The 19,068-nt window shown below is 40.0% G+C and overlaps 1 protein-coding gene across 1 annotated transcript in view; it reads left to right on the top strand.

Moving 5' to 3' along the window:
- The first annotated feature begins 6,893 nt into the window (after positions 1-6,893).
- The window catches only part of LOC117253558 (uncharacterized), a 30,886-nt gene continuing 18,711 nt past the window's right edge, over positions 6,894-19,068 (top strand). The window contains exons 1-5 of the mRNA XM_078169116.1: positions 6,894-7,136; positions 11,450-11,551; positions 14,097-15,389; positions 16,117-16,170; positions 18,303-18,422. Coding sequence (XP_078025242.1) covers positions 6,894-7,136; positions 11,450-11,551; positions 14,097-15,389; positions 16,117-16,170; positions 18,303-18,422 — 1,812 coding nt within the window. The remainder of the gene's footprint in view (positions 7,137-11,449; positions 11,552-14,096; positions 15,390-16,116; positions 16,171-18,302; positions 18,423-19,068) is intronic.

Here is a 19,068-nt window from a genome sequence, read left to right as displayed (position 1 = left end):
AAATTCCCCAGATTTCAATCTGATCGAGTATCCGTGGGACATGCCAGTACCCCTCCTCACAACAGACAGGTCTCAAAGGATCCACTGCCAACGCCCTAGTGCCACACTCCAAAGCACACCCCCAGATGTCCTGTGTCCATGCCTTGACAGGTCAGAGCCAAGTCCAGTCCAAGGAGCACCCACCATGGATCGGGGTTATCTCTAGTGTACCGGCGCGTCCCACAAATGTTCGATTACTTTGTGATCTGGGGTATTTGGAAGCAAATTCCAACACCTTGAGCTCTTTGTGCCATTCCTGGGGTCATTCCTGAGCAGTTTTCGTGGTGTGGCTACTACCTTCGACAAGTGCCGTTGCCATGAGGGGGTTTATTTTGTCTGCAATGGTGTTTGGTGGGTGGAGTGTGTCAAGAAGCATCCACATGAATGCCAGGTTCAAAGGTCTCCCAGCAGAACATTGCACTGTAACAAGATGATCAATGTTATTCACTTCACCCACCAATGGTTTTAATGTTTTGGCTGATAGGTGTATATATCTTACACTCTGAGACCACCAGATACCATGTTACTACTGTATACTTAAGTCTGAGAACAGAAAATCCCACACACTGCTCTTGCGCAGCCTCACGATTTATTAGTAACACTAACGTCTCGTTCAACACTCTTGACCAAGGTCCATGAGGGCCAAAACGTTAGTGTTATTATTGTCTTACACACTGGACCTTTTAAAGGTACAATCTTTAGGATTTAGGGGCATCTATTGGCAGAGATGGTATATCATGTTCATTGCTATGTTTTCATTAGTTCTTAGTCACCTGTAGAGTTTGCAGTGTTTTCTACAGTGGCCCAGAATTGACAAACAAAACACTGGCTCGAGATAGGGCCATTCACATTTTTGCACTGTCTACTGTAGTCCTCCTTCGTGTTTGGCAGTGTTTTTTGCAGCTTCAGTTCTACAACGTCACCACTAGATGCCACTAAATTCCCAACATTAGACCTTTAAAGCAAATTTTGTTATCAGATGCATACACTAAGTGACATCCTCAAGGGTATAATGGCCTTTAGAAATTTGATACCGACACATTTGTACTGTCTGCAAACATCCTTCCAACTTTGTAGGCTTCAAAAAAATTCAAAAAAGCAATGCATGATGGTCTTTATCTGCAACAATTACAGTTACATCCAGTGCACTTTAGATAAAAGTGTCAAATTAATGTAATTTAATGTAGCTAAGGTATAGTCCATGTTTGGATAAGTAACACAGGCTGAGTCTGCATAAGCACAGAATTTAATGGTACTGTGATATTTCATGGTTCTCACTGAACCTACTGACTCCTCCAGGAACCTGTGTTTTTGCATTGGTGTGTGTATGTTCACATATTCCCAAAATACGCAGGTGCAAAGGTGTCAGTGCCCTGGAAACAGAGTGGAGACATAGGTGAGATATCTAGTTTGCTGTTGAGAGATCAAAACATGAGCTGAGGGTGTTTGTGAGAAGACAGAGATGCCAGTTAGGCCCGGCCCTCTGGTCCATGTGTATCAGCAGCTGAGATGTTCTCCCAGCACCACTTCTCTCTCTGCAGTCTGCTGAGGACATGATGCCGAGCTCATCTGTGCTCTTGGTGCTCTGCTGGGTTCAAGCCTACTCGTTTATAGTGAAACCAGACACGCTGTCTCGGGATGTGAGCACAGCACAGCAGTGTTATCTCCATCCTAAAGCAAAGGATCATGGGAGGAACAGAGGAGATGTGACACTTGCAGATGTGAAAGGTAAGCAAACTTAGGACAAGGCACATTGATGGCTGTGTGTGGGTAAAATGTTACTAAGATGTTACCAAGAAGTTGCCTGTTACTGAGAGCATTACTCATCCACTTCATCCAGCTGTTTAAGAAGTATTTCACTGCTGGGAAGACGATCTTTTGATAAACTAGGCTGTCTGTGCAGTAGAAAGATGTAAACACTTGTGAAATTGGTGCTACAAGACCAGAGAAAACAGAGGAAAAGGGCTGTGCTATTCGCTTTTGCTCAAGAGGCAGAAAACCTACAGCTACCAGATTGCACTACGAGACCAACTACGACACCTGACCAATAAACACTCCCGTTGGTAGATGACGTAATGCAAGCTTTCCCATTTTTCCATATGAGACTAATTGGCTGGTGGCTGGTAACAAACAATCTCGAATTACAGTACAATATATTGCTGAAAACATTTGAGGTGAGAAATGTTGAACTCAGTATCAGAATCTTTGTTCATATTTGATCAGCTCTGCATAGTTTTACCGTTTGACCTCAGTATTTTCAGCCTCTGTTTTACAATACGGGAAACAGGAAGGTGCCTACTTCCTGTTTACAAATTCTTTTATTACAGCAAAACAATGCACTAAAATATGTTTCTGAAGACATTTTACGCAAGAAATAGACCATACAGTGACATAATCCTGGTTTATATTTGATCAGCACTGCCTAGTTTTAACGCTTGTCTGAGCTTGGTTTGAGTTTGAGCTTCTACACCCTTTGTGTCCCGGGCATACATAAATGCCTGGGTACAATATGAAATTTGATACTAAAGTTGTTGCCTTCATATAATAGTAATAATAATCTTTATTTAGCTTCAAAGGCGCTTTTCAAGACAGTTACAAAGTGCTTTACATGTCAGTAATTAAAACAGACAAGACATGAAAACAACTTTTAAAAGAACTGATAAAATACTACTGTACAAAGACTGAGGAAATGAAAGACCGTCTAAATGAACTTAAAACTCGAGTAAAATCCGGAAAGGCTCTCTGATAAAAGTATGTTTTAAGAAGCGACTTAAAAGAGATCACTGACTCGGCCGACCTGATCTCCTCGGGCGGACTGTTCCAGATTCTTGGGGCCCTGACAGCAAACGCTCTGTCTCCTTAAGTTTTCAGTTGGGCCTCTGGAACAGACAACTTATTTTAAATGTTCAAATTCCAAGTGAATAAGCATAAAAAATTTGTTAGGATTTGTCTGTATGAGGTGTAAAGCATCCACCAAAACTTCCACATCACCCACAGATAGTTTTATTTAGTGGCAAAAGTGTTATATTTTTTATTTTGTATATCAAAGTTATGAGTTAGAAAATGTTTTATTTGACTTTTATTTTCCTAAACATTGCAATTAAAAATTCTGGCAGTATCGACCTTGTTAGAAATGTAAGTTAGTGTCAATAATCTTTCATTTTGTGTTTGCAGTAGTGGATCTATTAGAGCTCTTGGACATGCAGTCAGCCAGTCATTACAACGTCTCAGTAACAGAAGATGACCGAGGATGTCCAGCATATCAGATCGGACAGTATGCTACTCTGAATCTACCAACAGTTACAGTTTTTGGCCCTGTGTAAGTATTATTAATTTGGCTCATCACAGGAGCTGATGTGAAAACTAGGTGCATTATGTCTAAGGTGAAATTTTCAGTTAGTTAAAAAGGGTTTGGTATCATTAAGTCACGACCACAATATAATTGAAGGAAGTCATCTCAAGCCCATTTCACCTATACTCCTCTACTATACTATACCAATACTATTAGTTTTTTACATTACCAGTCTTTCTAACAAACATGATATGTCAATATTCATTGTACATTGTCCATTGATATTCTACAATTCTAATTAATATAATATGTTGAAAATCAAAAACACTTTGTAAAATATTTCTTATTTACAAGTTTCCACTGTAAATCTTTATCCTTTACTACAAAGGATCATTTTTCATTTCCAGAGAGTTGACAAGGTCACACGTGACTGCAGTGAACCTGTTTATCTAGGGCGTCTTTTCTTTTTTCCATGGTGTGTAGGTTGAAAGGATTTAGCTGAAGGCTTTGGTGTTAAACTTGACCTTGGCTGTTTACACACACAGGGTGCTAATGCCGTCTGAATCTGTCAGCTTTGTGATACAGTTTACATTCACTTGTGAGGCGGCTCTCTAGGAGGAAAGTCCTTGGTCTCTCTGTGACACCACATCCATCGGTTTAAAATCTATACAGTCCTGTTTTCTCATCTCACAACGGTCGGTGTCCACTGAATTCAATGTGCATATGAACACGTGTATGATCATGTGTGTGAGAGAGAGAGAGAGAGACAGAGACAGTCTGCTGTATGTGTACATTTATTTGTGAATGTGCTAACGTTTACATGACAGTTTTCCAGATGAGCTGAGTGTGCTGATGCGTCTGCGTCTGGGTCGACAGTGGTCAGAAGAGACGCCGCTATTGGTTATTTTAGGGCAGGAAGGGGAGGAGCTTTTTCAGCTGAAGGTGGGACCGAGACTCTTCTCTGTCGTCAGTGCCTGGGAACAACACTATGAGTGAGGAAACACAAAAACACTCCACTGAATGTGTAATAGAGAATATAATAGAAAAACTTGATTCTATTAGAAAATATAACATATAAGGTTGAATGTTAGACCCAGCAGAAGTCACCCCAAATTCCCCTAAAGCCAAAAAGTGAAACTCAAGCCAAAGGAATACTTACCCCGCACAGTGACCATTTGTATATCGATTACTCAGCACATGTTACCTTTGTGATTCTGGTAACACTTTCTACAAAGACCACATCTATAATGTGTCATGTCATGTCATGGCATTAATAGTGAATTATAATGTATTTATAATGCTCTATGCCTGCACTCATAAACACACATAATGCTTTCTGATGCATGCTTCATCATAACGTTACATTGTTGGCGCTAAGTAAAGACTCTATGATGTATCATAAGTGATTAATAACTAGTCAAGAGCACATCAATAAGACACTCATAAGTCACATCTGTAATTTTATATGACTGTTGATATAGTGCATCAGGAAGCATTATGTGTGTTTATGAGTGCAGTCATACAGCATTATGAATGCATTATAATTCACTATGAATGGCCTTACAATGCATTATAGATGTGGTCTTCATAGATAGTGTTACCATGTTTCTGTTAAATCTCTACAGCAGTCTGTGACTTTGCTGTGTCTTACTGTACTCTCTGAGTGAAAGCTTCAAGTCTGACCACACCCAGCAGTGATGTCATTGTGTCCTGACAAAGGTTGCACTATGTGTAAAATTTAAAAATTCCCTTCTCCAAATTTGTGAATGTCTGATTTTTCAACAAAAACTTCCATGGCATCAGAGCCATTTAAAATATGCTAATAATCACACTGAAATTCTACACATAGTGTTGGAGCCATAATATAGTGTGTTTGTTTATTCTGTCCTTATCTAAACAAGGTAAAGATAAACATACACATGCAATTATTAAACTGAACATAGGGTGGAGCACTCATGTGAGGGGCATATACGTAAGCTCCATGTAATGAGAATCAGGTCTGTGGAATGGGGAGGCAAACAGTTTTTGACTGTGCTGTGGAAGCATGCTGAAAGGCATCAAATTTGTAGCGTGTTAAAACTGAATTGCTGAATGGAATAATGATATGGACTATGCTGTCACCTTTCTGTGTTATGATAAGCATGTATACATTGTATGGAGAATAAATGGATCGCCAAATCCAAAGAGAAAAGCGCACTGGACAGCGGTTTATTGTTAGCCCAGAACACGCGTCCGGAGCAAATTCACCCATTTGCCCCTCAGTGGCTTGTTTAGACATATTGTTTTGTTAAAAAGTCACTACACATAGTAACTTTAAAGTTAAAGAATACTACACCTGCAAAATGACCATTTGTATATCAGTTACTCCCGGCATGTCATATTGAATTAGTGAAAACGACTTTGTTTTTCTTGTTTGCCTCCACAGTGAACAAAGAATCCAAAAAAGGCGAACCTAAACTATATCAAAACATTCATTTACAAACTCTCACACAACTCGTGCAGTGTAATCCAAGTCTCATTTATCCAGCAGTATGCTCAGTGCTTCCTAAAGACATGTATTTTTGCTAAAACATCATAATTCAAAACACGTCAGTATAAACAGTCTCATGCAAGGCTGAGTAGGGCGCCTGGGCATGTGCGTGCATTTTAATTCTGCTCAAGTGGTGCTCATGTGTGCTCAGGCTTTAGCATGAATACTAAGCATACTGCTGGATAAATGAGACTCATACTGCACAAGTTGTGTGAGAGTTTGTAAACTGATGTTTTGATATAGTTTTGCTGTTGTTAAACACAGCTTCTGCTGACTTCAGTTCATAAAGAATGTTCACCTTTATTACCTCCGCCAAGGAGGTTATGTTTTCGCCGGCATTAGGGTTAGGGTCTGTTTGTCTGCAAAATAACTCAAAAAGTTTTGAACAGATTTTGATGAAATTTTCAGGAAAGGTGGGTAATGGAACAAGGAATAGATGATCAGCAGCAGTTCCAATTTCTAATGAGAGGGTGAAAATAGCGCTATTTTAAAGTTGAAATTAATGTTCTGTGTTGGAAAAAAAGAAAGTGAAAAATACAAAAAAACATATCATATTCTGTGTTGGTACAAAATAAAAAACGAAATAAATACACCAGAGTGTCTCCATGGTGAAGGCATATATACCCTAATAATGATAGTGATGCAAATAACCTATTTGGGATGCAGGCTGCAAAATCTGATGCAGAGGGGGAGGGAATATCACCTACTTGGCGGAGGTCTGCACTCTCTGAGTGCTTTTCTAGTTGGATTCTATGTTCACCATGGATAGATGCAAGTTTGTTTCATGAATTTAACGTGACACACGGTGAGTAACTGATATACAAATGGCCATTTTGCAGGTGAAGTTTTGTTTTGTTGAAAAACTGAATATTCACATATGTGGAGCAGGGAAGTTTCTAATTTTACACATAGTGCAACTCACTCCATGACATCACAGTAAAACGTAGCTTATCAGTCCAGTGTTGAGTTACTCTGTGAGGTAGAGATTTAACAGAAGCATTTTTAAAAACACGAAACACTAAGTAATCGACTATGTTTGTTGTATGCGACAGTAAAGCTCTTATAGATCTGTCTGACAGGTTTCCTGCTGCTCCTCTGTGGGACGGACTGTGGCACAGCCTCTCCCTGTCCATCTCTCCATCCAGACTGGAGCTGTATCTGGACTGTTGTCTGCAGGAGAGCACCCCCTGGCGTCTGGGCCTGGGACCGCAGATCGACACTTTGGGCCTGACGCTGCTGGGAGGAGCTTCACGTCCTCACCACACACCCTTTACCGTAAGCCCCATCTGACCTCGGGCAGCAGCCCCTCGCTCTTCTAATCTTCATGTCACATTCCTCACCTGGGCCTTAGTCCTCCCCTCTTGACCCTGGACAGAAAAGATGGAGGGAGGAGGGCTCAGTGTGAAGTTCAATGGCAGAATAGGCATAACAGTCACCAACTGGTTAATTAGCCATGAACTGAGGGAAAAGTCTGCAGTAGTCGGGTTTAGTCACTTAAATAACTGCACAAACAGCACATGCACATCTTTTAAATGGTTCTTACTTAACCCTTGAAACGGCAGATATATAGATGTAGGTCTTTGGTGTGGACTGATGAAGTTGGAGCAGGAATAAGACAAGAATGAAAAGAGTAGAAGACACAACTGAGAGTCTGTCGCAGGGCCGGCCCTAGACCTTTGGGGGCAATAAGTAGGATTTGGCTTGGGGGGCCCCTCATTGTAACAACTAAACCAACTTGTGTATTGTATATATCAGTTTAACCACATATCATGTACAAAAGAACATGTAAAGACTAAAGTGGGACCTGTTGGCAGCAACACTATCGTTATACAGGCTACAGTAAATGCAGCATTTGTCCATTACCCCCTGACGCTATTAATGATCCTCTTAAACTGACACCAGCGCATAGCACTGCTTTTTTTCATTAGGGCCTGCCCTGATTAGATAGAAGCTTTCTTGATTGTCTTGATCTTGCTTGACTGTCTTTTTAACGGTTGCTAGGCAGCCACTTAATCATCTCTCCTTAGCTTAACCCTCACTCACGGATCTGAACCTTAAAATCTGCATAAAAAATGGACTGGCAGAGGGCACTCTGGGACAGGACACTGGGAAATGGATATCTGTGTGGGTACATGAGGTCTTCAGAAAGAGAAGTCACAGCAGGAAGTGACAGCAGGTGGTCCAAGAGCTTCGCTTGGATGAAAGTTGCTTGAAGGCTTATTTTAGGATGAGTCCAGGACGGTTTGACAATCTGCTGTCAATCGTCGGGCCTAATTACGGTTGGTAAAACGGTGTTGAGATGACAGTTTACTCAGATGTGTTTGCAACTTGCCTCGGGCGACATTGAAAGTGAGCTAACGTTAGCTTCACACAAACCATGGATGCCACTACTTGTTGTCATCGCAACCATAGAAGGTCCACCTCTCGATTTATCTGATTGGACAATGGGGAAAAATACCAATGATGACGGGCACTTTTTCTGCTCTGTTTTTTCAACTTGAGGCGTTCAAGGAGCTCCTGCAAAAATGTAAGACGCATAGAGCAGAAAACCACAAGGTGCTCAGCAACTCAAAAGCAGGGAGCAAAACACTTCACTCTCATTGAAGCCATTTGCAAAAAGCCACCCCAGCTCCGTCTGATCGGGGCCTTTGTCTGCCTAAATTGTCCATTTCAACCGCCTCTGAGCTTGTTGTTTTGTCACTATTTTTTGGCAAAAAAGAAAAGAGTTTTTGTTCAGGAAATTCAATTTATTTCATTATTATCCCTTGTTAAAAAAAAAAAACTTTTATAGGGAGCAACTAATTATATTGCGTAATGTTTAGGGCCGACTGTGGTGTTTGTTCACACTCTATTCCAACCTGCTGAGATTTTAGAGTTGGACCCTGAGGTGTCTGGCACTGTGTTGCCACAGGAAGCAGAGGGGATATGTACTGTATATATGTGTGTGTGTGTGTGTGTGTGTGTGTGTGTGTGTGTGTGTGTGTTTGTATGAGCCTTTGGTTGTACAACTTGGTCTGTTGGTTTCATCATCTCTCCTCCCTGAGCTGTAAACGTGTGGTCAGCCAGGCCAGCGCTGGGCTCAGTCCTCCAGGGAGGGGTATGTGTGTGTGTTTTTCAAGTTCAGCCCCTGAACTTAAGTGTGTAAGGCAGCTACAGTCAGAGGAGTCCAGCAGTTACCTTTATCAGAAGCCATGCAGGGTGCTGTGGTGGTGCTACTGCTTCTGAGCTGCGTAAGTCTGACTGTCCGTATCACTGGTTAAAATGTCGCTGATGGATTCAGGTCAGATTTGTCAAACTTTCTGACTACTTGGGGTAAAATGTAGAGACAGGAAGATTAACTGTGTTGGTCTAGATTTTGAATGTCTGTATAAATTATAAGTGGAAAGAGCTAAAAACGTAATTTATTCTGTATTTAATTACATCAAGATGATTTGGAACTGTTGTCTTTGGAGCTTTATTTTTCTTACACTGTGGGAATTTGTGGTGAATTTAGATTCATCATCTTAAAAGCTTTGGAGTCACAGTTGTCTCTCTTATCTTCAACTTTTCTTTTGCATTTAATGGGCTTTAAGTGGTTTTCTGTAAATGTAGGCATTACTAATGGCTGTGCACCAGTTTCATATGAGCTACATGGTGTTACTACCAGAAGCTGAAATGTTTCTGCATCAGGTTTGGGGTTTTCTTAAATGTGCATGTGAGAGGATAAGAGGCAGGAGAAGATTTTCACATAGACAAATAAATCTCATAAAATGCAGAGTAGAAAATGTCACCATGGGAAACTGAAGAAAGAAGTATTTAACCTCAAACGCTCATGTATCTGCACTTTAAGGAGTGATGCATGTATTTCCAAAGCAGTGGATAAACTTACCTAACATACTCAGTGCTACATGTTGACCACTTACAGCTTTTTTGCCATGACTGACTCAGAGTCTGCTTAATATCTGCACCTGTTGTTATTTAAATTCAGACTTGGTCATTAAATCTTTTTTCATAATTTCATTACAAGCTAATTTATTTAGAATGTTATTTAGTCAGTCAGGAGTGTTCCTCTCGTACATCAGCAATGAGTCACAGTTACAATAGAGCCTGTTGCCTACATTTATTCTCTCCACTTCTTATTTTACCTCCACTTTCTCTGCATTAACAGGGCTAAATGAAATACCAGTATTGCATGATCCATAGCGTTAAGAGTTGAAGCTAAGGAAAATGTTTTTTTTTTGTAGTGGCGTTGTATGGTCAATGTCTTACATACAATAGATTGCAGTTGACACACCCCTAGTTTGGAGTGCCATAATGTACTGTTATTGATGGGGGCAGCAAAACATATTTTAGCCATTTAAAAAAGGCACACCTAAAAAAAATCTATCATTGTTTAGGTATACACTATATTTAGGATATTTTCACTGCTTTACCTCTCTGTTAAGAAAGGATGGCAGGAGAAATACCTGCACACCAATTCATCTGAGCTGGACAGCCACAAAAAAAGGTTCACAGGCTGAGATCAATGCCAACTGAAACCTTTGCTGCTGTTTTTAATCACTTCCTATTACCTTTTTTGTAGCTGTCCAGCTTAGTTGAATTGGTGTATGGGTATTTCTCCTGCCATCCTTTCTTGGCTGTCCATTGTACGGCGCACCCAAGATAAACTTTTTTGTTGCCCTATGTAGGCACAATTTCACAGCAGCCCTAAGACTTTTACCTCTCTGTCAGACAACTATTCTGACGGGGAATTGAAGCAGTTCATGGCATCAGTTCTCCATCTATGCTCTCTTCAAAGCCACCAGACTCCATTGACAAAAATAGTAATTTTGGCTTGCTGAGCACAGGAGCTGCTGGTTTACCACTGCCTCAGTCAGTTACTTAGTTTGTGTTATTGTATGACTTTGGTAAATCCAAATGAATTCTTTTAAATGCCAAAATCACACATTAACACAAACACAATAACTGATCAAGCCAGAGGTAGACCAGCAGCAGCTCCTGTGTTTAGTAATATTAAATCACTGTTTTTGTCAATGGGATTTGGCTCTGAAGAGAGTGATATAACAGAAATTGCTGTCTGACTGTAAGGTACAGCAGTGTAAATATTCTAAATACAGCGTACACTTAAACCAATATTGATTTTCTGTGATGGCTAAAATGTGTTTTTGTTGCTTACAACAGCAGTACATCGCTTAGCTTCCATGTTAGTCTCATGTCTGCTTTTCTAAACTGGGGGCAAATACACTGACTATGGATAAGTACCCCATACATTCCCTCTTCAAAAGATCTGAACTACTTTATGCTTCGCTTTATCATCATTTGAATTTAATGTCTGTATTTGCATTCTGCATTTCAAGTTTCTGCATTTCAAGTTCAGTAAAACATTATAGAGATGTTATGCAACCTCTAAAGCTGTGTGTAAGATTTGAATTTCCTCTGACCTCTGCGCTTCTTCGTGGGAGTATCAACAAAGACCTTTCAGCAGAGACTAATACATATATACATACATAGAATTAAAACTCATTTCACTAAAGCTGTAAGCCACATTTTGGGCTAAAACTCTTTAAGCTGGTCATGTTCTGTCTCCTGTGTGTCTGTGGTGTGTTCAGGGCACCATCCAGCAGATGATCTTTGTCTTAGGAGATCCTGAAGCAGCAGAGCAGCACTGTCAAGATCACAGCAGCACCTGCTCAGCTCTCGCAAACACACAGGTACAAATAACACACTACATCCTGATGGCCTCTGTTTTATTGACATGTTTCCTTCTATTAGAACTTAACAGCCAAGCACAGAGCTACGTCGAGCATAACAAACAATAAACAGTCTAATTGGGAATGGCTTGCTGTTGTGCTAATCCAAAATATCCTTTTTGTTGCTTTTAATGCATAATATTTAATAACCAAATCTACTATATTATAGATAAAGGCCTGGCACTTCCACATATGTGTTTTCAGTAATAATGGCTGATGAGACCTCTGGGGCCAGTGTTAAGATATTTCACATTGGTCTGTCGTGTTAGGTCAGTCTTATTTACTCTTAGTTTAATGAATATTTCACAGTTTCACAAAAGCAAAGGCTGACTTATTATAAGCCTAACATGTTAGCCACTCTAAGACGAACATGGTTAGCACTGCATTGAGATTTGAGATGCTATGATCTTTTTTTGTGTTACAGTCTTTGAATTTTCCAGTAAAATGTCATTTTGAATGTTCAATTCTTCCACAGGGAAATCATTTTCTGTCATGTTTTTTTTTATTATGAAAAAGTCCTAATTTAAGCAGGATTCATGGCAGGTTGATCCTACTTAAAGGGACAGCTCACCCCAAAATCAAAAATACATACGTTTTCTTTTACCTGTAGTACTATTCATCCGTCTAGATTGTTTTGGTGTGAGTTGCCAAATGTTGGAAATATCGGCCATTGAGAAGTCTGCCTTCTCTGGAATATGATGGAATTCGATGACACTCAGCTTGTGGTGCTCAAAGTGCCAAAAAACACATTTGAAAAATTCAGTAAACAGTAATGTTTATTTCCAAAAATCACCTGGATACTCAGACAATCCACAGACCTTGTTGTGTGGGGTTAACTGCCCCTTTAGGGCAGTCAAGAATGAAACAGAATTGTACAACGAGTGAATTCAGACATCTGTCTGAAGTCTGACTTTGATTTGAACCACAGTAAGTGTTTGACTTTATGAAACAAATTAAAGTTAGGTGGAGCTATGGTAGGAATTATGTGAGGTCATCAAATTTCATGCAACAAAGCAAACAGGCAGTGAGGTATCAGTTAAGCTTAGTTTGTACACGCCCACACAGTCTCATTAGAGGAGGTCTAATTAGGCAAAATAAGTGAGTTGGTGAACTGAGTGTGTATAAGGCCTTTGATAATCTCCCAACCCCACTCCATCACATCCATCATCCACTGTTTGCAGTTCTGAAGAGTAAGTTTGTTCGACCTGAGATGGTAGTGCTACTGTTTATTTATTGATGGCATGTTAGTGTGAATGTATGAGCCTTCAAAGTGTAAATCCACAGTACTGTACTGTACAGTACTGTACAGTACTGTACAGTACTGTACAGTACTGTCTGTCTGTCTGTCTGTCTGTCTGGCTGTCTGGCTGGCTGGCTGTCTGGCTGTCTGTCTGTTTGTGGAAGCCACACAGGGAATGTTTGTCTCAGAGAGGTTTTCCGTCATAAAATGTGATTTGCTTTGGACTCTAACTGCATGTTTTACTTGTGTGTGATTCCACCAAGTCTTTTTCTATGGGACTGTTTACGTTTCTGAACAGACTGTTTTCACTCCACCAAAGAGAGCTCAAAACTAAACTGTGCAATGGAAGCAACGGCTTGGTCTTTGTTCTTGTATGCAGTTTGTTTGTATCATATGCTTTGTGCATTAGTTAATATTATTACTTAACAGCTGTGGTTTATTTGTTTACTTATTGTCCAACAATGGACTAATCCATTCTTGCTTCCAGGGGTGTAGAATTTGGTAGGGACGGTAGGGACATGACCACATGAAAATATAACTACTGTTGCCTGTCAGTGTCTGTTCAATCGCTGTATTTGCTGCAAAAGAAATTAACAGATCTAGTCCTCTACTATGAGTCCTAACCCAATTTTGCCAATGGGATTGGCTAATGTGTGAGAGGCTGGAGCTACATCTGGTTGTAAGTGGCGTCAAAGCTCTGTCAACTACATGCATGTAGGATAAGTAAGGAAGACACCATCTTTATACTAACAGTTTACTTCTGGTATTATTTCAGAAAGAGGACGGTGCATTTCATTTTTCAATATGGGTTGATTATACCCCTTTGGCCCACATTTATTTTAAGTCGCATATCAGCATTATGGCTTTTGTGATTATAGCAAGATGGTCTCTTGTTTTATATTTTGAATTGTCACCTGGCACCTGAATTTAGTGATTTCCTTTACACAAATTAAGACATTTCCACCATAAGTAGATGCAGAAAAGGCCCAAATTTGTGTATACAAGTCATCAGAATGCAGGGAATAAAGTGTTTGATGCTCAAAAATGCCTTAATATGACCTCCCCCTAATGTTTAAATGAAACCTATGCTTTTGCCTGCTTTGAAACTATTCAGTAATGCTACATAGGAGAATGGAAATTACGGATCGGTGAGCAGGATTCACTGATAAATCTTGAATCTTCCTTCTCTCAGGTTAATGTTATTCTCACTAAAGACTGTAAAATGGAGACACAGGGTAATGTTTTCCTCCTATAAATCTTTTTAAGGATGTTGCAGCTATAGATGAGGTGACCACTCAGCCTGAGATCACAGTATCAGCCAGACCAGAAAATCCCACGCATGACACGACTCTACAGACTGCTCCCACTGAGCTGACACCCAGACTGGATCCAGTGAGCAGCACGTCCCCTCTGAAGTCACATCCTGATCCAGAGGATGCAGACACCAAAGCTGTAGTGAACACTGACACTGACACTCTGACTGTTGCCTCAACCAACAAAGAAAAGGTCAAACCAACAGCTGCGAGTGAGGAAGAAAATCAAGGTGGAGACACTGAGCCACAGCTTCCATCTCTGACTGGAAATGAGCAGCTTTCTACTGTACAGCCTGACATATTAGAGACAGTGAAGGAGCCATGGAGCACAGAAGGAAGTATCACACCCTGGACTCCTTTTGTCCACACACTTCAAACCACTCAGTACAAGGAGCAAGTTCATCCACCAACTCTTGCGGCAAAGGAGAGCTCCTGGACAAGTGATGCATCTATCTTGGAAAGTGTTGCAACAGCCACTTCAGGCCTCAGTGTTCATATTGAAACCCCCACAGCTCCAGGTGTTTTATCAAGAGATACAGAAACCGCAAGTACACAGGCATCTTTCTCTAATGGGCCACAGTTTGCTACGAGGTCTACTCTTATCTCAGGCCCCATCACAGAACCAGGGTTTGTAACTTCCAGCATGTACCCTTCGATTGAAGGGGGGACAAAGGCATTGCCACTAGTCATTACACCTCCAGCTTCAGTAGACCCACCTGTTAAACTCTTAAGACAGACAGAAGAAAATGTAACTGAGGACTTTGCTGCACCTGAGAAAGATCCAGCCCAAAACCTGACTCTTGCAACTCCCACATTACAAAGCGCAGAACTAAGTACCAAGAAAATGGTGGATGAGATTGTTAATGTTTCAGCCAGTGAGATAAAAGAAAAAGAAGAAATGGATGACAGCTTGCAAACTGTTTCACCCAGAACAGAAACACCACCACAACAACGACTACCAGGTGGAGCGCAGGAGAGTGGGATAGAGACTGATGAAGGTGAGATGGATTTAGAGGAGGAGGAAGTGCACAGCCATGCAGCCATGGAGAAAGAAAGTTATGATGATGACACTGACATTTCTGAGGATTATAATCATTCCTCACCTGATCGGATCTCACATGTTGGCACTGAAGACTCCTCCATCCAATTAGAGACTGTACCTCCACTGCAGACTGTTAAAGCAGCCAATCAGCCTCCTGTATACACAGTCAGACATCACGGGGCAGGATTACGACCTGGGATCAGGGTAAGACTTGTTTACATTTACATGTGTAAATGTTCAAAATCAATCAAATCTAGATTTCACATTTGGAGTTATTTTTGTCGGTCAGGTCGTGGTATACTTTAAATGTCAGGGTTATTCAGAATGACACTGAGGACAGAGTTTTAATGATGTTATGAATGCATAAACAAACTGCATAGGAAATTTTTAATCACATTTGTGTGATATTCTCATCTCATCTTCTGTCATGACCTTGGATGAAATTGAGTTTGCGTGGAGCTGATTTGATGACTGAGATGGCAGCATATATCTGTGTCAATTCTAGCACCTAGACAGCCATGCAAATGTGTGTGTGTGTGTGTGTGTGTGTGTGTTAGAAGGGAGGGGTTACTCTCTTCCCTGAAAGCCATTGTCACCCTCCTCTGGCTAAACTGGGGTACTGTAACTTTCCTGATATCTCTAAAGACTGTGTGTTTACACCAGAGGTTCAAAATCTCCCCTCAATACCCTCAACCAATACCACAAAAAACGATTAGAATAATCAGAATTCAGATATAATAAATCCTCGATATCTGCATTTCTGCTCTAGTTTCACTGCCCTCTGTCAGGGATAAGTGAAGTTCAAGTTTAACCTAAAACTTTAGCAATAAATCCTGATGGGTTGCTTTTGTATTTAGGTTACAGTAGCCTACATTATTTTTGATAGTGATGATTTTCCATGTCTAACTGCATCTCCTCACTCTTTCATCAGGGGTTGCAGGGTCCACCTGGGCTGACAGGACTACCAGGGCCTAAAGGAGACAAAGTATGTATTGAATCAGGAAATCTTTTTTGTATCAACAATTAATCAAAAGACTGTAACTTGAGTTGAATTGCTCATAGTGTTAATCAGATAGTATCCAATATACTGTCCAACCATGCAACCCTAGTGTGCAGCTAGAAACTACTTTCAGCATGGTCTACATTATGTCATAGCTTTGGTTTACAGACACTTGTCTGCCCTGCAGCAGTGTAGACCAGTGATACAGGGGTGCTTGTACTGCAGGGAGTATTTCTGAAGTTTCAATGAAGATTGTACTATGCATTTTATAATAATACATCACCTTATACATCACTCTTGGGTACATGGAAAAAATAGAGATTACAATTTGAACTTAAAAATATAGGCTATCCTCATATAGTGTCAGCTACAGTAGCTCAACACTGCACAAAGGGCAGTAGTAGCTCAGTCCACAGGGACTTGGAGGCTTAGAAACTGGAGGTTCACCGGTTCATGTCCTTGTACGGACCAAGCATAGAGCGTGGGCTGGTAGCTGGAGAGGTGCCAGGGCACTGCCTTAGTGCCCCTGAGCACCTCAGGGTGCCTGTCCAAGACAGTCCCCTCACTCTGACATCTCTGCATTCAATGCATTTATAGGTCCAGTTTGTGTATTTAGGGTCTGTGTGTATATGACAACAGAGTGAAAAAAATTGAATTTCGCCTCAGGGATTAATAAAGTATATCTTCTTCTTAAAAAACAGATAATTACAAATTTAAATTGTACACTAAGGGTAATGTATAGCTAAATGGTTAAAACAGTTATCTGTCAATAATAGATAAACAGTTGAATTAGCTCAAAGTGATAAATGGTTCACATTAGCTAACAGTAATGGATAATGTTACATGGCTAAAATGGATATCTTAAATTAACGGATAATCAGCTGAAATAATTTGATAAACATATTGGATAAATAGTTGGCAGACAAGCTGTTTGTGTTATAAAATAGCAAAGAAACGATGTTAAACAGTGGCAGTTAAAGAGCAGTAACAAGAAAGCTAAATACCCACACATTTTTCACAGGAGTTGGTCAGTCAAACCAGATACTGTAAGAATAAAGTAGTAGAAGAAGAATGTGGCAGTATGTTTGTGTTGCTCTGTGTCAGCTAGATGTGCATGTGACAAGCTTAACTGAAGTTAAAGGATATGTTACTCTCAGTGTTACTTTCCTGCAGCTTTGTGCTGAGTTCAGTGGGAACTCTACAGTTAACGTTAAACTAAACTGCATTTCAAACAGATGTCTATCAGAAACTGTTCAATTTAGAGACAATGTTTAATTTTTTTATTTGATACAAATTCATTTTTTATTAATAAATGTCACATTTATGCATTTTTATTGTCAATGAATTGAGTAATTAATTTAACTGTCGACCATCTTTCCACTTGCTTTCTTTATTCTATATTTTAGGTGTAATGAAGTAGCAGGTTAATTTTTCCACCCACACTCCCTCCATATCTTTGAGTTTGAGGTGGTGTGTTGTGTTTTGCACATATTAAGCCATTCTTCCATTGTAATTTCAGTGTTCAATTCCCTCTCCCAATTTTTGTCTTGATGTATGTAGCAGAGACAGCTTTACATTCTATTAGATTTTAATTAATTTAAGTTAAAATTGTGTTTCTGCATAACTTATGTCCAGTATCACCAATCACTGGATTACTGTATATGAGCCCTCACCTATCTACTTTGCTTAAACCAAACAAAACCATCAGTCCCGTTTTCATATACGTGACTTGTGATAGTTTGTCACATAATCAACAACCTCCACTCCTGATTAAACCTCAGATACAGCAACACCTCTGCAGTTTAATCTTCTGAGGGCATCACAATCAGATTCGATTTATTTCACACAGGTTTAAAATCATCTTAAACTATCAACCTCAGCTCTAGAAGCTAAATGATGCAACAACAGCCCCAACAGCTTGATAGGCAGTTTATATCTGAAGGCTTTTTTGGTTAGCTCCTCCTGGTATTCTGATGCCTAGTCATCAAAATTGGTTAAATGCAGCCTCGATTATCAGTTCAGATTTTTATCTCTGTCCATGTTGATGGATGCGTAAACAATATAATCTAGACTCATCCTGTTTTCTGCATCAGTCATATTGTTTTCTGTCCTCTCAGGGTTATCAAGGCGTTATGGGTAGGACCGGACGGACAGGATACAGAGGCCCTGTGGGTCCGCCTGGGATGCCTGCCATTGTTGTATTTAAAACCTCTGAAGAAGAGTGGGAGGTGTTCAAGGTAAACTGCTGTTGAAGCTCTGACCAAGTGACCACTTGCTCATTGGTGGTGCTACACACTAGTTTGGATTTACGCTGAAAGTATGAATATGGAGATATGCAGTAAAATAGGTTATATTATGGCTGTTTTACTGGTTTTCACAAAAGTACTGATTTTGTCTGTATATTGAGCTCACAAAATAACAGACTTGTAGTATGAGTATATTATACCAGCATATAAATATCAGTCACAGTGTTACTCATGTAGTCATGTGTATATCGGTATAAATGTTTCGCATCCTTGACTCTTGCCACCTCTACATATTCCATGGTAAAAGATTTAATATACCACAAACCAGACAAAAGTCCTACATAGCAAATATTTTGATTTAGATTCACATTTAATGATAGAGAAGTCCTTTTTTTTATAAGCAAAATTACATTCCTCATGCTTGGATTATTCAGGATTCTCATGCTCATGGAAAACCTTAAAAAGTCACGGAATTTCACAAGCACATTTTCCAAACCTGGAGAAGTCACGATAGTAGTAAAAATCATTAAAAGCTTTGGAAAAGTCTTGGACTTTGTTGTATGTACCATGGTCTTCCATTGATAAGTTTCCTTGTAATGTAGCATAACAGCAAATTTATTTGCTGGAGATATCAATA

Source organism: Epinephelus lanceolatus, chromosome 6 (assembly GCF_041903045.1).
Source record: "Epinephelus lanceolatus isolate andai-2023 chromosome 6, ASM4190304v1, whole genome shotgun sequence".
Lineage (NCBI taxonomy): Eukaryota > Metazoa > Chordata > Actinopteri > Perciformes > Serranidae > Epinephelus > Epinephelus lanceolatus.
This window is presented reverse-complemented; position numbering and strand designations above follow the sequence as displayed.